Source organism: Gavialis gangeticus, unplaced genomic scaffold (genome assembly GCF_001723915.1).
Source record: "Gavialis gangeticus isolate Ggan-Ray unplaced genomic scaffold, GavGan_comp1, whole genome shotgun sequence".
Lineage (NCBI taxonomy): Eukaryota > Metazoa > Chordata > Crocodylia > Gavialidae > Gavialis > Gavialis gangeticus.
Genome location: NW_017729034.1, coordinates 86,697,966 through 86,724,519, shown reverse-complemented (window position 1 = coordinate 86,724,519; position 26,554 = coordinate 86,697,966). Strand labels below are relative to the sequence as shown.

Below are 26,554 nucleotides of genomic sequence, written 5' to 3'. Positions count from 1 at the left end.
TCCCCCAGTTTTTTAATGAGAACAGGGTGAGAGACGGTGTTGAAAGCCTTCTGAAAGTCCAGGAAGACTATGTCCACTGTTACGCCTGCATCTAAGGATTTGGTGACCCGGTCATAGAAGGCCACCAGATTGGTTTGACAGGACCTGCCTCTAACAAACCTGTGTTGGTTGCCCCTAAGCATAATCTCCGTTGCTGGCCCCTCGTGGACATGTGCCAGAATAATTCTCTCAAAAAGCTTACCCAGGATCGAGGTAAGACTAACTGGCCTATAGTTTCCTGGGTCCTCCTTCCTCCCTTTTTTGAATATGGGAACCACATTGGTCCTCTTCCAGTCCTCTGGCACCACGCAAGAGCACCACGAGTGCTCGTACAGCTGTGCCAGGGGTCTCGCAGTGACCTGAGCTAATTCCCTCAGCACTCTGGGATGGAAATCGTTCAGACCAGCTGATTTAAATAATCCAGTCCTTCCAGAAGTTCCCTGACTAGATCCTTACTGACCCTTGGCCTAGGTGCACTTCCCTTGGGGCCTGAGGCAGGCCCAGTGGAGGGGCTGATCTGGTCCCTGCTCAGGAAAATGGAGGCAAAGAAGTCATTAAATAGGTTAGCTTTGTTGTCTGGTGTGACAGCCAAATTTCCTAGCGTGTCTTGCAGGGGCCCCAAGTTACCCGGAACCTTCTTTTTTCCCCTATGTATTTAAAAAACGGACTTCTTGTTGTCCTTGACCCGGGTAGCTAGTCCCAGTTCCATCTCCGCATTGGCCTTCCTGACCGTCCCCCCTGCATCCCCAAGCAAGCGCAGTTTAATCCTCCCTGGTGATGGCCCCTCCCTTCCATTGGGTGTGCGCGTCCCTTTTAGCTAGGAGACATTCCCAGATGCTTTTTGGTGAGCCATGGGGGCTTTTGGGCCCTTCTGCTCCCTTTGATCCGTGTTGGGATTACCTCCCTTTGGGCTTGGAGGATCGTCTCCTTAAGGAGCAACCACTCTTCTTGGACACCTGGCTCCCCTCCCCTCTGGGACCTCAGTGCTTCCCCAACTGTTCTCCTTAACTCATTGAAGTCCGCCCTCCTGAAATCTAGGGCTGCTGCCTTGCTGCAGGGCTTTGCCACCTTGGGCTGGATGGTGAATTCCAGCAGGCGATGATCACAGTCTCCCAGGTGGTCGAACAGCCGTAGCCCCATCGCCAGGTTGTCGCCTGTGGCCAGCACCAGGTCCAGCAAAGCATCTCCTCTGATGGGGCTGTGCACTTCCTGGGTTAGGTGGAGGTCCTGCATTCTGGTTAGGAACCTACATGAGCGGTCAGTTCTGGCTGACTGCTCTTCCCAGCAGATGTCTGGAAAGTTCAGGTCACCCATGATGACCACATCCTTTGACCTAACTACCTCCGTGAGCTGACTTAAGAATTCCTGGTCTAGCTCTTCCCCTTTGGGTGGTCTGTAGGAGACCCCTACTGTTAAGTCTCTTTCCTATTCTAACCCAGAGCACTTTAGTATGCCCCTCCTCTGACCCTGTGCTACTTGATGAGGATGTGTATTCCTCCTTAATGTAGAGTGCCACACCCCTGCCTTTCCTCCCTGTCATGTCCCTCCTGTACAGCCTATAGCCCTTGATAGTCACTGACCAGTCGTGTGTTGGTCCTAGCCATATGATGTGGATTCCTGTCTATTTGAATCTGCAGCAATACTACAGATGAATCTTTTGGAAAGTGACAGCTTTGTAGTTACTGTCTTTTATTCATTTGAGCCATTTACCTAAAATGAAACTATGGGTCCTATCTGGATTCATGTATGTGTTTGTATATGCTGCAGAATATATATCTGCACTAGCCTTTACTTTTAAGGCTCCCTTCATCCCTGTTTTCTCTGAGTCGCATACAACAAAGGGATACAAAGAACTGCAGTCAAATCTTGTTATATTTCACAAAATGCCACCTTAAAAACATTACTCGTACCACCAGAAATGTAACACTGACTGAGAATAATCTTTTTTAAGGCAATTTTGTCATATAATAATTTTACTAGCATTTCAAATGGCCATAATGGATAAGAAGCAAGTGAAACTGTCACAGGGCTCACAGAAGGCTGACATGCATAATAATTATAACAGAAGTATTTTACAAATGATAGATTTGTTTATTTTTATTAAAACTATTATTGCATTTTGACTCACCAGAAAGTTTATTTGAAGCATTTTTCAAGTTAATATTGTGTGATGTACAGGAAGCATTGATAATCGGTAGAGCAATTCATCATATGTGTTCTCTTACTTTGTTTCAAGTGGAAATGATTTAAAATCAAGTGACTTCCTTGTAACCAAACTTCAGGTGTCAGGTTTCCTGTTGAAATGTGAGCAAAGGCCTCATATGAAAGCAATCTGCATATGTTGAGTCTGAAGTAATAAGACAGGCAGGGTGTGTGTGTGTGTATAGGCTTTTGTTTCAGGAGTACAGTTATTTTTGCAGTTGAAAAAAATCTATTTAGTAACTGAATATCCTAATTTCCTTTTGAGGGGAAGGAAATGGATTGAGTCCATAGTGCAGTTAGAGGCTTATGGACCAGGATTTTTGCAGTTGTTAGAGGTACTACCGTTTTGCAGCAAGGCAGCCCTCCAGGAAATGGGAGTGTGCTTAGCTTCTGAGCAGCCTGCAGGGTGGTGGAAGGGAGGATGCTGATTAAAATAATAAACAAATGCTGGGAACAGATTACCGCTCTGGTGTTAAAGTAAGATCCCCTGTGAAGATTTCAGAGGTTGCAGCATCATCCTCGGCTGAAAGTTTTGCTTGAAGAGAGGAAATACCAGTTTCTTGCTTTTTTTTTTTTTTTTTTTCTTTAATGGGACTTAAGAGCTCTTTTGCACTACAGCATCCCCTAGACAAGGCTCACATAGGGAAATGGACTGAAACTGGCATGGTCATTAACATAGCAACACGAGGCTGTTGGTGCCTGGGAGAGAGCGAGAGAGAAAGGGTTGGCCTTCTGTCTACTATTTTGGTGATACCTCTTCTTCTTCTGAACAAAGTCTGCTTCCGCCAATTTTGGTCTCAATTAAAAAAGCTGGCCTTTTTTTTTTTCCTACCCAGAAACGACTTTTTTGGGGGCAAAATGTTCCTGAGTAGAAAAAGCCTGGAATAGTTTGTTGTTTTTGGCGGGGGGGTTTCAACTTCTGCACGCCACGAGAATATAGCTTCTTTTGTTGTGTGTAATTGAGACCAAACGCTGAGCTTGAGGGCCAGCAGGGTATTACTGAGGCAAGGGAAAGGGAATCCTGGGCTGCCGGTGGAGAAGAGGAGAGCATGCCAACCTCGTGGAACCTGCTGAACAGAACGAATAGCTGCCATTTGCATTGAAGCACCCAGCCCCTGAGAGCAAGTGAGTACTGTGGGGCCTCAAAAATGTTACAGTATAAGCTACCACTGGAGGAATATGGTACCAGGGAAAGGTATGCTCAGGATTTTCCAAAGGGTTGCAAAGGAGCATAGCTAAAACAAGAAAACCAATACTTTTTGGAGTCTAGATCTGGCTTGGAGGATCTTTACCAGAAAGATGTAGGCTTCAAGGGACGCTTAACCATGATTGGCCTGAACTTCAGCTTATGGGAGTTGCTGACCATATTTGAAAAGGTATGGAGGCAAGTTTCAAGCACTTTTATTTTATTTTGTTTTTCTTTAAGTAACCAAACAACAGGGCGGGTCTGGCTAATTTGACTAGCTTCTGTCTCTGTTGGTACATGATCTTCATAACTGTAAGTACCTCCCAGCTATTTACATACAGTCTCTTTTTCGCATCCCCCTCAGCCTCTGCAGTTGATTGTGTAGCATTTACTCGTATCACCTTCTTTTGATCTTTTTAAAAAATAAATAGCAGAAGTCTTCAACAGGGCTCAGCAGGGGGACTTCTCATGATGCTTTTGACTTCACATTTGACATTCAAAGAACATCTCATACTTTCTGTTGATTTAGCCAACATTTATTGTAGTTTTTAACAGTAAATTCATTTACCAGATTGGGACACTACTATCCCTACCTCTTTATCTTTATTCCCCTTAACTCAACCTAGTTGTTTTTTCCACTTCCAGGAACCTGACAACAGTCATGCTGAGTGGCAGGATTCTTAGTTTTACTGATGTATTGGTTAGGGTGTGTGGGAGTCTGCTAAAACACATGGCTTTCACCTAAGTGTCAGCACCTGTGTTGAGACCTGGGACATAGGTTTACTTAACCGAATCCTTAGTTTGGATTCCCTTATGATATTTTCCTTCTGTCTTTTATCTTGTGGCATGTATGTAATAGGGTCTCTGGTGCTCTTCAGGGCTAGAGTTGGGTGTGTGAATAAATATGTTAAGTTGTTCACAGTGCTCTGGAGGGCAGGGGGAAAAAAAGAGATACCCAGGTCTTAAAACCAGTACAACCTGCTATTTTCCCTTGTGCAGTTTTTTGTTACAAGTAAGCAGCGGCCACTGGAACAACTACATGTTGAAAATTCAATACCAGATGAACTGCAAACTATTCACAGAATGCAGTGGAGATGCCATTTGTCTGTGGTGGGGGAAGGGAATTTTAAAAATGATTTCATATCATCCAGAATCAGGAGTAGCATGAAGTAGTAGCAGAGAAACATCAGCAGTAGCAGAGAAGTTTATTATTTAGTTTTCTTCAGCTAACCTACCTTCAACTGCAGTCTCATCTGAGAATGAGGAGGTACTTTTCAAAGACAGAGAAAGATATTGTCCATCAATGAGAGAGCTCAACAATAAAAAAGAGTCTTAACTGCAGTAGCTACTACAGCAGATGAAAAAAGTTTATGACAGCGATCTGTTGATTTGTGTATGTTCTTTTCTCTCAATAGGTATGTAGTATATGTAGCATGAATTATTCACTGTGCAGAGCCGCCTGCAAGAATCAGTAGTTGTCAGCAGTAGCTGGATTTTTGTGTTGTAATTGCTGCTATTAGTTCTAAAAGCTTAGCTCAGATGCCAGAGGTTAGTAAGGTGTATCCTTCTTGGTATCTGAGCCTCTGGGCTATTTAAAGACAAGGATAGAAAGCAGCTCTCTTAGCAGTGCTGCTCTTTCCTTTATATCACATAGAGCCCCTGGTGTCTCCAGATTTCTCACACTTCAATATGTTTTTAAATATGCAAGTGGAAGACATTCAGTCTTTTATTCCCAGTAAATGAATTGATTGCAGCAGTTTCATACAAAAGACAAAATGTATGAATCTCAGCAGTTCTGCACTTCTTTACCTAAAGCCAGTTATATCCTTTTATCTTTTGTGTTGGATCTTATAATACGATATAGGATAATACCTTGGTACTCTAGAAGAATATTAATAAAATCTTTGCAACATGTAATTCTTAAACTATATAATTTGAACATGTGCTTTCAAAACAAACTTTTCTTGCATGTTTTCCTTTTCCCTGACATAATATGCATGTGTTATGTTCTTTCTTGCCGCAGCATTTTACTGCTAGGTATACTAGCATCATGATAGAGATCCCGCCTTGCAAATTGCATCTAAGTTACTGGGCCAGTTAATGCCATGTGGTAAGGAGTATATTATGAGTGCTCTTACTGTGGTTGTAATGCAGAAGCCAGATGGCATTCTCAGAAGCTTGAAAAACAGGACTTCCGTATGCAAAAGTAGAGTCATATTACATTAAAGTAGATGGTGCTGCTTTGGCTTTATTCAGCCTCACTGATGTGACTGCTGGTATTAGTACTAATTGATTTATGGTGTTTTTCAGATGTTCAGTAACTGCCACATGACTGGGCTGCAAATACAGTAAATTAACACATGTCAACAGTCTTCGATATCTCAGGTTTCATGAGATTGAAAGAATGTTATTAACTTTGTACTTCATCAGTTAAGATTTTTGTTTAAAGGCTAAGGTTGGCTTTAGTCAAGATTTTAGCCATGCATCAGCTTTGAGTCAGTTTCTTGCAGACTTGGAACTGCAGCCCAAGACTTTTTATGGTATAAATGTGAAACCTACAGGCATGAAAATTATCTATCCAGAGGGTGTGTGTGTTCCCCTGAAAGTTTGTTTCCTAAAGTATTTAAGAGTTTTGGCAGTAATTAAATTACTGTCATATTTGAGCTAATTGCTTTTGTAAACTGCTTTGATTTACTTCTACTGCATTCACAACAGATATAATGATAACAGTGTTATCTGTGTGACATTTTAGAGAGGTTTAATGTCTTTCTTTATGCACAGGGCTGCCAATGGTAGATTTATGGCAGTTCTACCTAGGGGTTTTGCATCCGCATGTGTTCTGCTTTTCTGTCATGAATTTCTTCTACAGCAACTGCTTTGTAGCACACAACCGCAGGCCACTGTGGCATGGGAAAGAAAACAATTCTTTGAAAGTCAGCGCTGTCTTCTGAGACTAAAAGCTAGACACCTTTCCAAGAGAAATCCATATCATTTTTCTCTTGAGGCTGTTCCCCTTCAAATTTGTGTCTTTTTGCAGCAGTTTTTTTCCCTCCATCTGGGGGTAAAAATGCCCTATCCTTCCCCTCTGTTCTTCCCAGTCTGATTCCTCATATTATGGTCATACTATTCTTCTTTCCCCAAAGGATCCTACCAACAGTGAGAAGTCTTCCTGGCACTACGGACTAGTGAGAGAGAAATCTGATGTGGATGTGCACCCAAAGGCATTTTATAGTAGCAGACAGATTTAATAGCATATCTGATTTGAAGTGGAGTGAGCAGCCCACTCAAAAGAATCTCCACTGCCTTACTAACTACAGTAAATCCTCATTAGTAGCAACCAAATAGATCCTGTTGATGCCTCTGATCCTGTGCAGGGTTATTCCATTTGGTAGCCTTTGCTTCTCCTTGATTATTCCATCTGTTCCAATATGAAGGAGCTTTTCCTTAGTATTTGAGGTCTCTTTGGGGCAGTAGTAACCCTGGAAGGTCTGGAGCAGAGAATGGCGATGGCATCACTTCTCTTAATGATTTCTCTTCTGCCTTGGATCCTTTCACTGAAGGAAATGGGTAATCATCCCTGGAGGACTTTGTTTCCTGTGTGTGTTGTGAACCAGAAGCCTGCATTGAGTATGTCTTGTCCTGTTCCAATCACGGGCAGTGATTTTTATGGGAAGAAAGTAATGAGATGTACATCTGTTTCACCTGTGGTTGGAATTACGCATTCCTATTTTCAATTTTTGTCACTGATGCTTAGCTGGAAAGACAGACAATAGAGCCTGAGGTTACTGTCCTCTGGGTATTTTCACTCTTTAAGCCATATTATAGTCTATGTTTTAGAGAGAGTATTATAGAATTTGATAAGAATTATACCAGTAATAGAAATTTAATAGAGCTAAAAATACAGTGAAAATATAGGCTTTAGTAAAGAATTTATCACTTTAATAGATCTTCTTTTAAACCTGCCTACAGTAGACTGAAACAGTATTGACGTGTGTGCAGCTGTTTAAAAAAAAAAACCTGTAGAAAGAATAAGACAAATTATAACCTATTGGCCTTTTCTGTAATAGATTCCAACCTTTAAAATAGTATTGTTTAATTAAGTTTTGCATACCTCCGTCTACCCATTATGAAATCTTGACAATAGAATCTGTACTATTAAAGGAACTCGGGCATCTTTTAGCATAGTATTTAATAAAATACGTATTAGCGTAAAACTAAAACCTGCAGTATTCGGGGGTTCTGGTTTGTCTTCGCAATGTGAATGGAACAGAGTAGATTCTACCTTTAACTAAAAGGCCTGTGGAGATTTCTCTAACTGGCCTTGTTTTCCAGTAGAGAGGTCAGGACTTTTTCAGAGGAAAATATTTTGGATTAAGTGCAGCCTTGTAAAAACTCACAATATAAACAAGCAAAATGTGAACAACAACATAGAACTAGTTACGACAGCAAAGCTCAGTGGGGACTGATGTTTTGGCAGACATGCCACCAGATAAGCTCTGCTCTCTCCCCTAGTACCATTCTGATCCCCTTCCCCTGCTCAGTCTGCTGCTCCTCTTTCTGCTACCTGGCCTTTCGGCTTTGTTTTCTGCTTTCTGCCCTGTGCTCTTTGCCTGATCTGTTGCTTTGCTTTCTGCTCTGTGCCCTGTCTGTCTCCATGTTACCTGTTCCCTCCATGATCCGCTTTGTGCCACACACACATGCTGTCTGTGCCACTGGTGGCACTCATGCCGTGATGGATTGGCCACCCTTGGGACAGCTCATGCTGTTGCAGTCTGAGTGAGGGTCTTCTGGCATTTCCATTTTACAAACCATTTTTAAACAAGGCTACTGCAGGGATGCTGTAATGCAGTTGAGGCCCAGATTTATTTCTGTAATAGATTGGGATAATCTGATGCACAGTGGTCTCTGCTATCTAAATAGCAGTTTAAAACATCCACAATATTATGCCCTGAATGGATTAGAATGAACACAGGAATGGGACCAAGGAGGTCATAGAACAGTTGAAAGGAAAGACTCTTAAAGAGACAAAAGACCTATGAGACCGATGTTGGGAATGTGAGATTGGAATGTGTGATGGGGAAAGGATGGATCAGGGAGCACTGAGGGAGATGTAGAGGAAACTGAGTATGAAGATGGGACAAGGAAAAGTTTAGATTGCAGACTTCAAGCTCTTATATATATATACATTTCTGTTAAATGTCTCTTTTTTGTGGCTGTCTATTACCCTGTTTCACTCAGGTCCAAACATCATGTTTCCCAGTGGTTTGCTGAAATCTGTAGCCAGGGAACCCTGATTGGATTGTCCTCATAAGCTCTGTAGGGGCAGAGCTCTGGTTTACTGGAAGTCATGTACCATATGTCAATTTATGCTTATTTATGTACCAAGTAGTGTATTTTGTTTCTGTCCAAGCAGAAAAGTTCAAAAAGGAAGACAGGTTCATTTAACAAAGTTGATTCTATGAACTAAGCCATCAGCAGCATGAGCATCACAGATGAGTTTCATGTCAGCAAGGATGCAAATGCAGCAAATTCACAGTGCCTTGTTTAACATATCATGACATTTGTCAAATGCAAGAATCAAAACCATTTGGAAAGAAGGATTATTTTTTAATTTGTAGGCATACATACCAACTAGTGTCCCTTTAAATATAATTAGTGCTGAAATTTTTGCACAGAGGCTCTTGATAGCTCTGGAGTTAATATTCTTGTTGTATAATATAAAGCTAGAAATGTGTTTGGCAGCTTTTCAGCTATAAGCCTGGGGAGATGTGGAAAGGTAGGTGAAATGGCCAGGCCTGACAAATAAGTGGGTGTGCTTGATAATGAACTAACTTCCTTTTTTTTTTTAAATAGATGCTGGCTTTGCCTCCAGTTGTAGGTCAGAACCTTGCAATTGGCCAAACCCCAGTTAGTTCAATGGACCTTTATGCCTTAACAAAGGTCTGCTAGCATGTATGAGCTTGAAGAATCAAGATACTATCACATGACAAACATGAAGATTACTTCTTGCAGTTTACTGAAATTCTACCTAATTCAGATCTGAGAACCACGTGCAAGTTTGTTCACATCATGCTAATCCATGGGATCTAGACTCAGAGCAATAAGAAATAAAATTGCTTCACCCTTTTAATTTAGATAGCTCATAGCACTTTTCAGACAAACCAAGTGCCCTGTTTTACTGTGATAAATCAGGCACAAATAAAGGAAGTTAATAGTGGAGCTTAGAATACAGCTTCAGCAGTAACTTCTATCAAGCATGGAATCTACCAAAGATGTCATTGTTTTTCCAGTGGTACCTCTCATTAATTATTTTTCTGCAATGAGAATAACTGTATTTCTCTAATCTTGAATGAATGACTTCACTCCTTGCTGTCCCAAATACATGTTGTATGCAGAGATGCTATATTTAGATGTAGTCCAACCACCCTGTTTGGTGTGGGAGGAAAAACTCCCTGAGGAGGGATGGAATGTGTTGAAAGCAGTTTGGTAGAATAAAACTTTTAAGGGAATCCAGCCTTGTTGAATTTGTTTCCCTTAGAAAGGTAGTTTGTTTGTATCTGCACCAGGTTTTCTGTAATGATCTTCACTGATTAATCCCACTGGGGCTGGCAGTATGCCCCACAGTTCTTTCACACATTCATACAGATGTTAGCATAGTTGATTACATTGGTGTTTCTCTCTCTGGCATTCATCGCTTCTGTCCTTGATTATAAAAATGAAAGTAGTGCTATTCTGTGTTTGATAGAAACAGCCACAATCATATCTTTCAAGGCAGACAAGATATCAGTACATAAAATACATTTCTTGGGCAAGGGGGAATGAGAAACTTGTATCTTATTTTTCCTTTAAATACGTTTTTTTTTAAATGATGGTGTCTACAATGAACTATGACAGGCTGCCTCTTGTGTACACTTAGCATGTTTAGCAAAAGTTAGGGTGTGGTAGTTGAACTGGAAAAAGATTTTTAGGGACTGCTGTAGAGCCAGGAAAATTAGTTCTGATTTATGGAAATGCACTGGTCATATTCCTAACTAGAATATGTGACCTAAAGCACTATATGTTGAATGAATTGCACTGGATAGTTGCAAAGAGCTGAGAGGCAAGTGTGCACAGTCGAGAACAAGTATATATCCTTACTGGATGATGGGCTTCACAAGAAATTTCTGGTGCATTTATAAATCCTGTGTAGTGCAAAACAGTGAAAAGTAATAGAAGATATTATGTGCCAAAAAAGATTCTTGAAGATGAAGGGAACTTTAAAGGCAGTATTACTACCTTCATTTAATAGATAGGCAGTTAGTTACATGTTGGCTGCTGCTGTTAAAGTTCATGCAAGTTGACTCTCTTGTGCCTTTCAGTTCTTTTGAAAGTCTCTCAGAAAAGTTAAGTGACTGCCTGAGGGAGGCACCAGGGTCTCATGGTTTAGCTGTACAACTGGAATTAGGGCCTTTTAAAACAAACAAACAAACAAACAAACAAACAAACAAATAAATAAATAAATAAATAGAGAGAGAGAGAGAGTCTGGGGGGGGAGTACCTCTTAACATTACTCTTTAAATTTGCCTCAGCTGTAAAATGGGAACAGTAAAAGTTTTCCACTTAGTCCTTTGGACAGCTGGACTTCTAATACCTGCATATCCTGTACCAAACCTTTCACATTTCACGAGTTATGACTTTTCATGCAGAAGCATTGTTTTTTCCATGTAAAAATCCAGATCCAGGGAAATACATTGCATGTTGCTCTGGTATTACAGTCTGGGTAACTAGCAAATTTCACCAGGTGCAGGGGAATGAAAAAATGCTTGGAATTTACAGCTATAAAAATAATCTCCCTTGTTCTAGTTACAGAATTAATATGTTCTTTCTTTTTCCCCCAGGACATTCAGGCTGAGATTGATGCCCACAATGATATTTTTAAGAGCATTGATGGAAACAGACAGAAGATGGTAAAAGCCCTGGGAAACTCTGAAGAAGCTGCCCTGCTCCAGCACCGTCTTGATGACATGAACCAGCGCTGGAATGACCTGAAGGCAAAGTCAGCCAGCATCAGGTTAGTAATAGAAGCATCAAAATATGAATGGGAAAGGGTCTCTCTTTTTCTGTTACTGTCCTGAAATATCACTATCCCATAAAAGTGAAATTTCAATTTTCTTCTGTAAAATACTTTTGGATTCAGATATAAAAATGCTGTGTACTTGCTAGTCTTGGAGGTTTAACTACTTGAGTTGCTGTCTTCAGAGCTATACAGTTATATCTGTCCAATTTGTACTAACAGCACCAGAAAGTGATTCTAAATCTCTTCTTTCACCACTGTAATTCAAAAGTAGCTTCAGTGAAGTCACTCCATGAAGCTACAACTAGTATGATGAGAAAGCCATGTTCTAACTGAAGGTAATATTTGCATCTTGAGTATGTAGTTGCTTTTTTTCCTCGTGAAAATCACTGATTTATACCTTTTTTAATAGGTTAAGCAGGACTAATGCTCATTTATTTTAAACATAATAGCACATTGGTGCAGGGTGAAAGACTTGCTGCCTTTTCAAATGTGGTCATAATTAAAATTTTTACAATATCATTTTGCAAGTAGATTAATGTTACTATGGTTGTTATAGGGAAGAAACTGAATCCCATATTAATGTTAATTACTTATAAAGGCATTTATAGAGATTTTAATTGTTACTGCTTGGCTAGTGATTAAAGCAAACTATATTTTATTGTAGTATAGGAGTGTTAAGTATCTATATTAATTCTCCAAAGACCAGAAAATTCAGCTCAGGCTGAAATTTAGGTTTAATGGTTTGAATTGTAAACTAAAGGGACAAATGATTCAATTATTTAATTTTAGGTTCTACTTAACCATGTCACCAAGTGTCTATATAGTCATCTGGAGCTGGGCAGCTCTGTGTAGTAAAGGTCCAAGGCCAAGGTAGCAGAATTTCAGCAGAGTTTGGTATGAAGTTGCAGAGACTGACCCTTGTGCTATGGGTATTCAAGACAATGAACATTAAATTTGGATTTCCATACACTTCACTCACAAATAAATTAACAGACAGGCGAGATGAAAAGACATTTATATGATAACAGTTTAATCAACAACTGCAGAGTTTTAGCAATAGCAATTTAGCCTTTACAAGGATTCATAATCATTTGGGAGAAATTAATGGCCCAAACTGTCCTCAAGCCATTTTCCCCAGCTACTAATGAACCTCCAAGCAAGGACCTCTGGATGACAGTGATCAATGCTAGAAGATCGCTTCTCAAAATTAAATTAGTTTATTTCTGTAAAGACATGGAGAACATACCATCCACAGGACATTGTTAATGGCAGCCCTGGTCATGTGGACATCTGCAGTGTTGCTGAGTCAGGAGTATGTTGCCTTGAACTTATAACTGAGAGGTAGGCTGAGAAGACTGTACTGACAAACTGAAGTAAATGCGTCTATAGAAGCTGACCTTTTTAGATGGACATTGGCACTGAAAGGACTGTATTTCTGGTTCTGCCTGTTTTGCCCCATGCTTCATTTGTAGTTCATCCAGGCCTTTGTTAAGAACAAAGAAATCTTAGGCTAGAAAGACTTGTCACTAACTGAAGTGGATCAGCTGTGTTGAGATGCGTTTGGGTGTAGCTGAGCTGCTTCCCTGGACAAAATATATGTTCTTGATACGTTATTCTATATGTTATTGATCTTATGGGACAACAGTTTCATAGTTTCATAGATTTAGGGTCGGAAGGGACCTAGTAGATCTTCTAGCCCGACCCCCCGCCAGGGCGGGAGAACAACAAAACCCCAAAACAAGAAACGGGACTCAAATGAGTCCAGCCAGGTAGGCATCCAGCCTCTTCTTAAAGACCCCCAGGGTAGGGGCCAGCACCACTTCCCTTGGAAGTTGGTTCCAGCTCCTAGCCGCCCTAACTGTGAAGTAGTTTTTGCGGATGTCCAATCTATACCTCCTCTCCATCAACTTGTGCCCATTACTCCTTGTTATGCCAGCGGGCGCTAGGGGAAACAGCGTCTCCCCCAAACCCTTCTGGTCCCCCCTAGTGAGTTTATAGACGGTCACCAGGTCCCCCCTCAGCCTTCTCTTGTGGAGGCTGAATAGGTTCAGGTCCCGCAGTCTCTCACTGTAGGGTCTGCCCTGTTGTCCCCAGATCATGCGGGTGGCCCTTCTCTGGACCCTCTCCATGTTGTCCACATCCCTCTTGAAATGGGGCGCACAGAACTGGACACAATACTCCAGCTGTGGCCTGACCAGCGTCGCGTAGAGGGGGAGGATCACCTCCTTGGCTCTACTCGAGATGCACCTGTGGATGCGTGACAAGGTCCGGTTAGCCCTGCCAACCATGACCTCGCATTGTCGGCCCATGTTCATCTTGGAGTCAGTAATGACTCCAAGATCTCTTTCTGCCTCCGTGCTCTCAAGTAGGGAGTTCCCCATTGTGTAAGTGTGCTGCTGGTTCCTACTGCCCAAGTGCAGCACCCTGCACTTGTCCGTATTGAAACGCATCGGGTTCCTGTTAGCCCACCCCTGTAACCTATCCAGATCCCTCTGCAATCTCTCACTCCCTGCTAGCGTGCTCACTTCCCTCCAAATTTTGGTGTCATCAGCGAATCAGTTGATATGTGCCTAGATGAGTCAGGGCACTGAGGTATGCCTGCTCCTTTAAGGGCAGTGGTAGCTTAGCTAGAGAACCCTGGGGGCATGGCTGGCTGGTGCCTCCTGAGTCTGGGGGTGGGGGCACCAGATCACTGACTGGGCAGGGGGGTGGGAGGGGAGCAGAGGCTGATCACTGAGCCCAAAATCACCAGCGGGGAAACTGGAAGTACACTTCCTCCAGGACTTCCGGTTTCATGGCTGGTGTTTCCGGGGGGTCCTTGTGCACCCATGTGCACCCCCTAGGCGTTGCCAATGCCTGTGGGCTAGGCAGAGCTCCCCAGCTGCAGGTTGCCATGGCAGCAGGCCAATGAAGGAATTAGCTGGCATCTGCACCCAGTCAGCTGACTGGAAGGAGGCAGGGACCTGGGCACATATAAGCCCCAGGGCTGGAGCTAGCCGGGGTTAGTCTCCTGGCAGCTGCCAGGGAAGGGAGCTCCTGCAGAGAAGAACTGCTTAGAGACACTGTGGCTGCCTGATATGCTGCTTACGGAACTAATGGGGCTCCAGAATCTCAACAGGTACCTGGGGCTATGAGGCACTTAATGCTTGGGGAGAAGTTTGGCTCTTTTAAAGAGACAGAGTGTACCCTGCACCATTTATATTATGTTATAGCCCAGGGGCTCATATTTTTGTTGTTGTTTGTGCATTGATGGACGGGAATGAAGCTAAATGGGGAGGAGGAGGCCTCACTGGGGCACACTACTGTGTAGAGACCCAGCACCGGAGAGGGCACAGCAGAGACGGGGCTGCAGAGAGCTCAGCACCAGAGAAGGCACAGAGACAGGGCTGCAGAGAGCCCAGCGCTGGAGAGGGCACTACTACAGGGGGTGTAGAGACCCCAACGCCAGAGGTTCTAACTACAAGGGCCCAAGGCTTAGTGATGGCAGGAGGCCAAGCTAGACTGAGGCGTCATAACAAGGGACAACATATAAATACTACCTGCAAGGCATGGGGCGTGGTAAAGGAAAGGTTTTGGAGTCACACATCTAGCCCATAAGGCTTAGGATGTCTTGGGAGGCACTGACTTTGAGTGAGACCCAGCAAGGGATCCAAAATCAGCAGGGTCTAGTGGGGTTTAGCAGGACTGTGGCTACACAAACTTGTGGGCAGCCGCCCAACTTATTATTTCAACCAACAAGATGTGGCAGGAGAGATTAGAAGGCAGCCGCAATGCAGAGCAGGCACAGTCACGGAGCTCTAGAGTCATCATGACAATCCCTGAGGACCCCACGCCCTGACACCAGATCTGCCCTGGGACTCTCTGGGGTGGGCCTCTGTAAGCAGGAAAAGCTGAGGGTGTTCTAATGCAGTCCCAGGCTTGTGACTGGCAATCAGCCAATTGGATGTCCCAGTCCCAGGAGTATACTGGCGGGAGTTGGATACTCTGGTGAGGTCCTGGAACTGAGACCACCAATCAGCTGATTGATGGTCTCAGCCATGTGACCACACTGGAGTGAGTTGGGCACTTCCATTCCAATTTCCAGGACATGCAGGATCCAGCCTATGAAGCTTGGGAGCACCCTGCCTGGGGCAACTCGAGATTGCGGACAACTTCAGGCTGATCACAGTCTTCTGCCATAAGACTAACACATCTGCCACAATAAAGCTGCACAAAGTAGTACCACCTCTATCAAGGCTACACATTTTAGGTATTTGTAGCATGGCAAGAGATATGAACATCTGTTTGACTGGCTTTTGTGCCACCCTAAAAAATCTTATTGTGGCACAAAGGCACAATAGCTGTTTCTACCCATAGCGAATGAGAAAAAAATGACAGAGTATTAGTATATTGCCTTTAATTCTTCTGTTTCTTCATTGTGCTCAGATTCATGGCTGAACTGCAAGTGAAATGCAGGGTAGGTCTATGGAGAAACTCAAATACTATTTTATGGTTTAGTATGGGAGTCTTGAAAGTTATTGTTGGTGTAATTTTCTCTGTTTTTCTACTACTCCTATATTAGGAATTTTCCATCCCTTCTTTAGAATAAAATTTCCAATCATGTACACTTCCTTATTTAAGCTTCCATCCTTGTTGCAATAGGTACTAAGGGCATAACTTATTCTGTGCAGAGGGCTGGCACAAGACCCCGTGCACCACTTAAACTCTTAATGCTGACTTTACATGAGACTCAAGTAGTGCACTGAGCCAGCCTAGTGCTAGACCTCTTCACAGAAGTGGCATTTATTCAGAATGATTAGCTTGCTGCCAGATGTAGAGTGCTGCAGACTGAAAAGACAGCACTTAGATATGTGCTTTCAGATACAGTCCAGGAACTGCTGGGGAACTATATTCTGACAATCGAGATTTTTTCTTAGCCTGCCCCACCTTTCCTTCAGATGCCACAAGCACCTTAGACTTAGCTACACTTCTTCTGATTTCACACCAAAATCTCTCTTAGAATACCGCAGGCTAGCGTTTTTGGCTGATTATAGTCTGTCAAAGCCAAACGTTTGGGTACTTCTGACCCATCTGTTCATCTAGGGGAATGAAGTGCTGGGGGGAGAAAGTAAGATTCCTTAGATGGGACCACCCGCCAAACTCCTTTTCTTCATTTATTTTCCCCATTCCCTAGCATGGTGGAGTTATCAGAAAAGAACAAGCAAAAGGATAGAAGGTGTTCCCGCTGTGGGGCGAACCTTTCAGTGTCCCCAGGAAGGCATTCTACCACAATTACTGTATTCGCCCAAATCCAAGACAACTGAAAATTTAATCTAATTAGGATCTAATTAATGGAAGGTTATCTTAACTGCACCCCCTCCCACTTGTGAGACAGGGAAAACAGTGGCTGGGCTGCCCCTTGCTCCCCTGCATCTTGTCTTCCATACTTGTGCCTGGCCCTCCTGCCTCCTGCCATGTCCACTTCACCTTGCCCCTCCATGCATATGCTCGGCCCCTGCTGCCTGTTCCTTGTCCTTTGCTCCCCTGTGCAGCCTGCCTACCTCCCACTCCTACTCTTTCCCCCCATCCCCTTACCTTCTGCTGCAGCTGTGCTCTTCTGGGGCGTTCCACAACAGTGTGACCGCAGCTTAGCTTGGCCAGGGAGAAGTCATGGCAGATCCCAGTCAAGTCGGGGCTGGAGATAAGTTAGAGCAGGAGACAAGTGGGGAGAAGGCAAACCAGGGGGGAAGGGGAAGGGGGGGGCGGGAGCGGAAGCAAGAGGTAGATGGGGGTAGTTGAGGCATGGTGGTGCAGGTACAGACACAGGCAAGGGTTGGAGGAGAAGGCTGCAGATTCCCCCACCAGCACCCTGCAGTCTACCCCGTCATGCCCCCTGTCTCCCCCCTTCCCTGCAAAATGAGCCATTCTGGCCTGAAGCATATAGCAGCTCAGCTCCAGCTTCAACATAGAGTACAGGGTCAAAGCTGAAGCTGAGCCACCATCTGCCCTGGGCTGTGCTCAAACCCAAGATGAGGTTCTCCCCTCCCTGCCCCCTCCCCCCCATGCCAGTTGTGGGGGAAAACCTTATCTTGGATTTAAGTAATTATGTATTTTCAGCCTGCTTTGTCTGACTGCCAGATTCTGGGTGCAGTTGTTTGTTGAGGCCTCTGCCTTGCTTTCCTCCAGAACCTCCAAAAGTGCTTGTGGGTCTAGCCCTCTCACCAACCCGTGATTCTTTTGGCTTCTTCTCCAAGTCCCTGGACACACACTACCTCCAGTTATATATGTGTCCAGACTGTAGCTGTGGTTAGAAAACGAATTTTGTGGTTTAAAACTCGGATCTAAATTATTTAAGACTTGCACCCCCAACCTTAATGGAATTTTCTTGATAGACTATCATCAAAAGTTTCATTATTCTTCAGGAGAATTGAACATACATCCACCCTTCAGTGGCTGCTATCATATTTCACTCCTACTGCCAGTGTTCTTCCTTTCAAAAGTAGGAAGGTAGGGTACAAATAAACTGTGATAGCATAAGAGAATTCAGTTTTTTGTACCCAGAGTTATGGGCATTTAGTTTGACTTTTTTGTGTTTCTTTAGACTTTCTGATGAGAGAATACTTCAGCTTCATTCTGAAACAAGGCACTTTCATGTCTGTCTTTTCCCCTTTAAAATATAGAGTCCACTAGACTTTGAAACCATATGCTAGTAATATTTAGCTACTGCCATTAATCTGACATAGCAATGGGTATTTGTTAATGGTATATTACAATGAGTTTAATCTAGTATTATATACCACATCATTCTCATTAATACCAAATGAGTTCACTCATAATTAATGTTATTGCAGTGAATATTAAATTAATAGTGAGCCACTATTAAAGTGTCCTTTAAATATCTGATTAGTGATGCATATTTTTCCTTTCAAAGTTCCCATTCATTTTGTGTACGAGAAAACTGGTAAGAGCAGACTGGATGGATATAAACTTCAGGAAGGACACACGGGGAGAAGAGGAGGAGTTGAATTTTATGTAAAAGAACCATCTGATTGCTCCGAGCTCTAGAATGAAATTGGAAACAGGCCTGTTGAAAGTTTCTGGGTTAGGGTCAGAGGGGAGAGCAACAAGGGTGATGTTGTTGTGGGAGTCTGCTATAGACCACCAGACCAAGAGGAAGTGGTGGATGAGACTTTCTTCAAACAGCTAGGGGAAGTTTCCCAATCACAGGCCCTGGTTCTCATGGTAGATGTCAATCATCCTGACATCTGCTGGGAGGTCAATACAGCAGTGCTCAGGCAATCCAGGAAGTTTTTGGCGAGTGTTGGGGACAACTTCCTGGTGCAAGTATGGAAGCAGCCAACCAGAGGCCATTATTCTTGACCTACTGCTCACAAACAGGGAAGAAGTGGTGGGCAATGTAATAGATGGCAACTTAGGCAGCAGTGACCACGAGATGATTGAGTTCAGGATCATGAGGACTGTAAGGAAGGAGAGCAGAAGAGTAAGGACCCTTGACTTCAGAAAAGCAGACTTATACTTGCTCAGGAAACTTATGGGCAGGATCCCCTGGGAGGCCAGTCTAGCAGTGGGCAGAGGAGTCCTGAAGTGCTGGCTGTACTTCAAAGAAATCTTACTGAGAGTGCAGAAACAAACCATCCAATGTGCAAGAAGACAGCAAGTATGGCAGAAGACCAGCTTGGCTTAGCAGGGAAATCTTCAGGAAACTAAATCATAAAAAAGGAAGGTTATAAGAAGTAGAAACTTGTACAAACAACTAGGGAGGAGTATACAAGTATTGCTTGGACATACAGGGATGAAGCCACAATTGGAATTGCAGGTAGCAAGGGATGTGAAGGGTAACAAGAAAGGGTTTCTACAAGTATGTCACTACCAGGAGGAAGATTAGGGAAAGTGTGGCTCCCTTACTGAATAGGGGAGGCACCCCAGTGACAGAGGATGCAGAAAAGGCAGAAGTATCCAGTGCCTTTTTCATCTCAGTATTCTCAGGCAAGGTCAGCTACCAGACTGCTGCACCTGGTGGCACAGTGTGGGGAGGAGGTGAGCAGCCAACTGTGGCAAAAGAACAGGTTAGGGACTGTACAGAAAAGCTGGACATGTATAAGTCCATGGGGCTGGGTGGGATGCACCCGAGGATGCTGAGGGAGTTGGCTGATGTGATTGCAGAGCCACTGGCCATCATCTTTGAAAACTCATGGCGATCACGAGATGTTCCAGACAATTGGAAAAGGGCAAATATTTAAGTGCCCATATTTAAGAAAGGGAAAAAGGACAATCCAGGGAGCTACAGACCAGTCAGCCTCATCTCAGTCACTGAAAAAATCATGGAGCAGATCCTCAAGGGATCCATTCCTAAGCACTTGGAGGAGAAGATGATGATCAGGTACAATCAGCATGGATTCACCAAGGGCAAGTCATGCCTGACCAACCTGCTTGCCTTTTATAAGATGATTAACTCTGTGGATGTGGGGAGACCAGTGGATGTAGTATACCATGACTTTGGCAAAGCTATTTTATGGTCTCCCACAACATTCTTGCAGGCAAGCTAAGAAAGTAGTGGTTGAATGAATGGACTATAAGATGGAAAGAAAACTGGCTGTATCATCAGGCTTAGATGGTAGTAGTCAATGGCTCGATGTCTAGTTGGCAGCTGGTATTAAGTGGAATATCCCATGGGCCAGTGCTGCGGCTGGTTTTGTTCAATATCCTCATCGGTGATCTGGAAGATGGCAAAGGGTGCACCTTCAGCTACTTTGCAGATGACATGAAGCTGAGAGGAGTAATAGATATACTGGAGGGTAGGGTTAGGATTCAGAGAGACCTTGACAAATTGGAGGATTGGACCAAAAGAAATTTCATGAGGTTCTATAAGAACAAGTGCAACATCCTGCACTTTTAAGACAAAACAATCCCATTCACCAGTACAGGCTGGGGGCTGACTGGCTGTGCTGGAGCTCTGCAGAAAAGGACCTTGGAATTACAATGGACAATAAGCTGAATATGAGCCAACAGTGTGCCCTTGTTGCCAAGAAAGCTAACAGCATACTGCCTGCATTGGTAAGAGTGTTGCCAGCAGGTCAAGGGAAGTGATTATTTGGCACTGGTGAGTACTGTGTCCAGTTGTGGGCTCCCCACCGCAGAAAAGATGTGGACAAATTGGAGAGAGTCCAGCGGAGGACAGCAAAAATGGGTAGGGGGTTGGGGAACATGACTTATGAGGAGAGGATGAGGGAACTGGGCTTATTAAGTCTGCAAAAGAGAAGGCTGAGGTGGGATTTAATAGCAGCCTTCAGCTACCTGAGCGGGGTTTCAAAGAGGATGGAGCGAGAATTCTCAGTGGTGGCAGATGACAGAAAAAGAAGCAATGGTCTCTAAGTTGCAGTAATGGAAGTTTAGGTTATATATTAGGAAAAACTTTCTCACTAAGAGGGTAGTAAAGCTCTGGAACAGGTTACCCAGAGAGGTTTTGGAATCTCCATCCTTTGGAGATTTTTAAGACCCAGCTAGACAAAGCCCTGGCTGGGATGATCTTGTTGGGGATGGTCCTGCTTTGAGCAGGGGGTTAGACTGGATGACCTCCTGAGGTCCCTTACAACCATAATTTTCTATGATTCTATGATAATATTTTAGACATTTCCAGGTTTGAGAGATGTAAGAAATGTATATGGATCATATAGAAGTAATTAAATGTTTAGCTCATGTTAGAAAAATGTGAACTTTGGATATATAGATATTCTACTTGTAAATTGTACTAAAAAGATCTCCATCAATGTCTCATTTCTGTGAAACTAAAAAGTAAAGCCAGTGTCAGCTTGAGAGTCTAATAGCAAAGCAGTGAATTAAAGTAAAAAAGTACAAAGAAGACTGTTGACAAATGTACAGGAGGCATCATGCCATTTCACCTGCTCTAAGTAGGTTTGGTGCTATTAGGGATCTTCAGGAGAAAGTGATCTGGTGAAAACACTGGATTTCCTTAAGATTTACATTTTTTTAGAGGTCTTACAGAAAAAAATCAGCTTAAATTAAAATAGGTGAATACAAGCTGTGCACATCAAATACAATTTGCTGTTCTGAAATACACTCACCTATGAAGACTGTACCAGCGAGTTACAGTAAAGTGAGCTAGGAATTTATAGAGCAGTAGCTACATTGCACATACCCATGTGGGTACCAGTGTGCAGTACGAATGTGTTAAGTTCCTCTGACTTGAATATAATCCTGGTTAGTTCTGATAGACGGAAGATGAGGCCAGGTGTGCGAGTTGGGAGCGTCTTGTCATTCTTCCAAGAGCTCGGGGACTGTTTGAGGCCTGAGGGCCAAATGATGAATGTACCTTGAATTTCTGACATGTTGCAGCAGAGCAGTATGGATTCACAGACTACTTTTCGTATTTCCAGGCAGTACTTCACTCACCATTGGGTGCAGAGCAGGAAATTGGTTGCGGCAGTCAGGCCCATTCTACAGATGGATGGCTTGAATTCAGTATTGAGAAATGAGAGTCAGTAATAGGGAGCCTATAAAATTAGAACCTCTGAATTGGGAAATTGTATGCTTAGGTCCTTCTTTCATGAGAGAGACATTTTAGGGAAATGGTAAAGACATAATAGGTACTTAAATATTTTTCTGAAATGAAGTAGAGGAGAATATGATACTCTCACTTAAAGTCGTCTCTTTCACCTTTCCTTGGGTGGGGAGGAGGAGATACATTCATCATCCAAATCTGTCTTCACCCCATATAAGCCCACCACGAAGTGCCTTCCAATTTATGTAACTCAAATTCTTCTCACCCTGGAACCACAAACCTTCCTAAGATCTTCTTGGAGTAGGCTTTACAACACACGATACATGTTAAATTAGTCAACACAGAGGTCAGTATAGAAGGTGGCAAGTGATGTACGGTCAAATGAAAAAAGCTACATGCCTGAGGTGGTAAATAATTTTTGGATGTTGGCTTTTAAATTAGCGAATGTATTAAAAAGAGGCACAAAGAAAATGCAGAAAATACTAAAGTGAAATCTGCTGATATATCAGCACAGGGGCAGCAGAGAACACAGAAGAAGCACCAAGTTAAATTGAAAAGAATTTAGTGCTGCTCTGTAACCCATCTGACACGTGACAAGTAAAATTATTGTTTACCAGGGAAAGATAATTGCATGTGGAGCTCAAAATTAATCATAGAATAGATATGCATAGAAAGATTGGAATTAAATTGGAGCAGAAGGACCTTGGAAAGGACTTCTCTGCAATTGTCTAGATAATGCAGGGATGTCTTCAGGACAGTGAATGGTTTGTATTTGGAGGGACAGAAGAAACTAAGCAACATGACATGACAAAAGTACTCAGAAACATTATGCAAGAAATTAGATTTATTGGGTAATATCTTTTACTGAAGCAGGTTTTTAATTGTGAGATGTTAGGCTTTTTTGAAAAATGCTCTTTCTCAGATCTGGGCTAATCAGGACTTCCTCAAGTCAAGTCTGGGCTAAATGTGACCTGAGACATGGCATTTTGTGCCTGAAAGCCTATCTGATATCTCTTGCAACTAAAAAGTTGGTCCAGTAAATTCTGTTACATCTTGCTTTTTGCATAATACCTGGTTTAGGTAATATGCAAGATCAGGTACCTGGATCAGGACTGTTCAACTTCCGTGTGGTCCTGCAGCCCCACTTATAATCAGTGCAGGATGCATTCTCCCTAGGCTGTGTGGTGTGTGGGTCATGTGCAGCACCATGCAAGAGCCCCTGTCCTGCCATGTAGTGGGTGCCATGCTACATTTCATGAGGGGTAGGGTCCCCCAAACCTCTTGGCCACAAGGTCCCTTGCCAGGTTGTCCTGCCTGCCAGGGGTAGGGGCAGTAAAAGGAATCTGAAAGAGGCAGAGACACCCTGATAGCAGCATCAAGGGAGTGATGGTGGGCCACAGTAGTTAAATTCATGGGCCACAAATTGGACAATGCTGACCTTGACTATTATGACTAAACCAAAAAGGGAGGGAGAGGGGGGCCAGACAATGAAAACGGCAAATAGCTGGCACTACAAAAGAGAAATTAGCATGAGGGCATGCTTGTTAATTGCATTGCTGCATAATACTAGAGTAAGCTGTCATCCTGAAAAACCTATGCCATTACTATGTTTTTACTTATTCAGGATTAATACCTTACTGTCATAGTTATAGAGTCATAGAGAAGGACGACAGGAAGGGACCTCCAGAGGTTATCTAGTCCAACTCACTGCCTGAGGCAGAAGCATCCCTATCCAAACCATCCCATACAACCATAATCTAAACTCTACATAAGACTATCCTTAACCCTTACACAACACAGACCTAACACTCTAACCTGCCAAAGGTAAAGCACAGGAAACACAGCAGCCAATGTCATGCTTCTGTAAAATATTGCCAGTATATGCTCAAGAGGAAGGCAAAACCCCCCACAGTCTGTATGACTGTGACCATGAGGAAAAATTCCTTCCTGACCCCAGATACGGCAGTCGGCCTGACCCTGAGCAGCGGGGCAATACCCTCTAGTAAGGAATCTCTGGCTTTGCTTCTAACAGGAGAATCGGCATACCCCAGTTGAAGTCCCCAGCCTTAGCTGTAGCTAGCACCCAGTACTTCTGGGGCATTAAAAACACCTTGATACATGTAGCAGAAAAAGTATGTGGGAAAGGGGGCAGAGCAGGAGCAACCAGCAAAGCCAAGAAGTGTGGGAATTACCCATGGTAGAAAATAGGCATAGCTCTGCCTAAATCATCACTGACCAGTGGTTGTCCAACATCTTGAATAACTCCAGTGATGGTGAATCCACAACTTCCCTAGTTTATTCTACTGCCTCACTATTTTCAGAGTGAAGGAGGTTTTCTGGGTATCCAATTTAAATTTACTTTGCTGCAATTTCAAAATTTTGGTCCACATCCTCCTATCTGCAGCAAGAGAGGAAAGCTGCTTTCTCTCTTTTATATGGCAGCCCTTCAAGTATTTGAAGCCTGCTATCATGTCTTAAGTGCCTTTTCTGCAAGTAGAATATGGCTGTCTCTTTCAGCTTCTCCTCAAATGACTTGCCTTCCAAGCCCTTGATCATCTCTGCTTGCCTCTGGACCCTCTCTAACTTCTCCACATCCTTTTTAAAATGTGGACCCCAGGACTGCACACGGTACTCCAGATGAGGCCTAACTAGTGCCGAGTAGAGAGGCACTATCACCTCCCATGTCTTGTACGTAAGGTTTCTAATGATGCAGCCCAAAATCACCATCACTTTTTGTGTGGCTGCATCACACTGCAGACTTATATTGAGTCTGTGGTCCACCAAGATTCCCAAGTCCTTTGCCATAGAGCTACCATCCATCCAGGTGTCCCCTGTTTTGTATTTGTGTTTTTGATTATTCCTGAGAGGTTTAGCACCTTGCTTTTGTCCATATTGAACCTCATCCTGTTAGCTCTAGCCCAGCTTTCCAATCTGTTGAGATCCTTCTGAATTGTACTTGTACCCTCCATGTTCACAATCCTTCCCAGTTTTGTGTTGTCCACAGACTTGCTCAAGAAGCTTTCTGTGCCAGCATCTAAATTGTTAATAAACACATTGAACACCTGGTGATTGAGGTAGATTGTTCTTAGAGATTTAGGCCCCGGCATCAGAGAGAGTTTTCTTTAAAAATCCTGTGGCACAAAGGTTATACATATACATTTGCAATACTCCAAGATCAGTTTCATTGCAGAGAGTAGGGATATTCCTTATCCTGTGCATCTCCCAGTGTTTTGTTCCCTATCTGTAGGGATATTCCTTATCACATGTGCATCTCCCAGTGTTTTGCCATCAGAAAGGTATAGTCTACATCCTGCCATCTCTCCAGTTCATTTCTGCTGTGCAAAATGTTTTAAAGCAGTGATTTTTTTTTAAGGTGCTGCTTGAGCACTTATTTTGCATTTAGGTGTTAGAGATACATTCCTGTTTTCACGGGGACCGTTTCTTCAAATCAAGTCTATTTTGGTTTTGAATGGTGCTCAAGCCTCTGAAGATACTTTTATGATTTTTTTCAGGGCTCACTTGGAGGCAAGTGCAGAGAAGTGGAACAGATTGCTGACATCACTAGAAGAGCTAATCAAATGGCTGAATACAAAAGACGAGGAGCTGAAAAAGCAGATGCCCATTGGAGGAGATGTTCCTACTTTACAGCAACAGTATGACCACTGCAAAGTGAGTTGCCTGTGTGATGTAGATAAATACAGTAAAATAAGATAAAGTGTCTTAGAGTAGGAGAAAACAATTTACCCTAACAATGATTCTTTAGAAAAGTACTTTTTTTTTTATCATGGCCACATTTTATTTTTTGGTGAAGTGTAGTTTAGAGACTCTATTTAAAATTGCCTGTAAGAGCTTGTGGATTGCATATCTGAACCAGAGAAATATTTGATCCATTTTCTGGTTCTCTTGAGCTTTTAAGAGAGCAGACTCTTGTTCTGTAAGTGGAATTGAGCAAAAGCTGAAAAACAGCATTGCATCTAAATGTGGTAGTATTATCTTGCGTGACTTTCCACATACCATTAAAATGACCAGTGCTGGGTTTTTTCTTCTGTTGAGAGCATTCAACTACAAAGGAGATCAAACAGTCCTCATAAAAACTAAAACAAAAGTGCCCAGGCCTTTTATTTGTCGTTTACCTCTTCTAACTTTGTTAAAGAGTATGCTTTAGTCTCTTAAGATATGTAGCGTAGCGAATAAACAGGTAAGAGATAGGGGCCAGGGTAACGCTGGGACTAGGGGGTCAGTACACACATCTACAGGAGGCCTCAAATGCCTCTACACAAACGCTCGTAGTATGGGTAACAAGCAGGAGAAACTCACCCTCCTGCTGGCTGATACCAGCCTGGACATAGTGGGGATTACGGAAACGTGGTGGGACTCAACGCATGATTGGGCGGTGAATGTCAAGGGCTATAGGCTGTACAGGAGGGACAGGATAGGAAAGAGAGGTGGGGGCGTGGCACTCTACATAAAGGAGGAATACACATCCTCGTCAATTAGTAAGGAGTCAGGGGAGGGGCACTCTGAAGTGCTTTGGGTTAGGGTACAAGGCAGT

General features: G+C 43.1%; 1 protein-coding gene across 6 annotated transcripts in view; it reads left to right on the top strand.

Annotated features, from left to right (window-relative positions):
* Positions 1-26,554, top strand: part of UTRN (utrophin) — a 692,661-nt gene that overhangs the window by 445,039 nt on the left and 221,068 nt on the right. For 4 of the 6 annotated variants that reach the window (XM_019526790.1, XM_019526791.1, XM_019526792.1 and 1 more), the window contains exons 50-51: positions 11,305-11,477; positions 25,515-25,671. In XM_019526790.1, coding sequence (XP_019382335.1) covers positions 11,305-11,477; positions 25,515-25,671 — 330 coding nt within the window. Of the gene's footprint in view, positions 1-3,551; positions 3,618-11,304; positions 11,478-25,514; positions 25,672-26,554 lie in introns of those variants that run through there. The other 2 variants (XM_019526794.1, XM_019526793.1) reach the window with 1 other exon arrangement.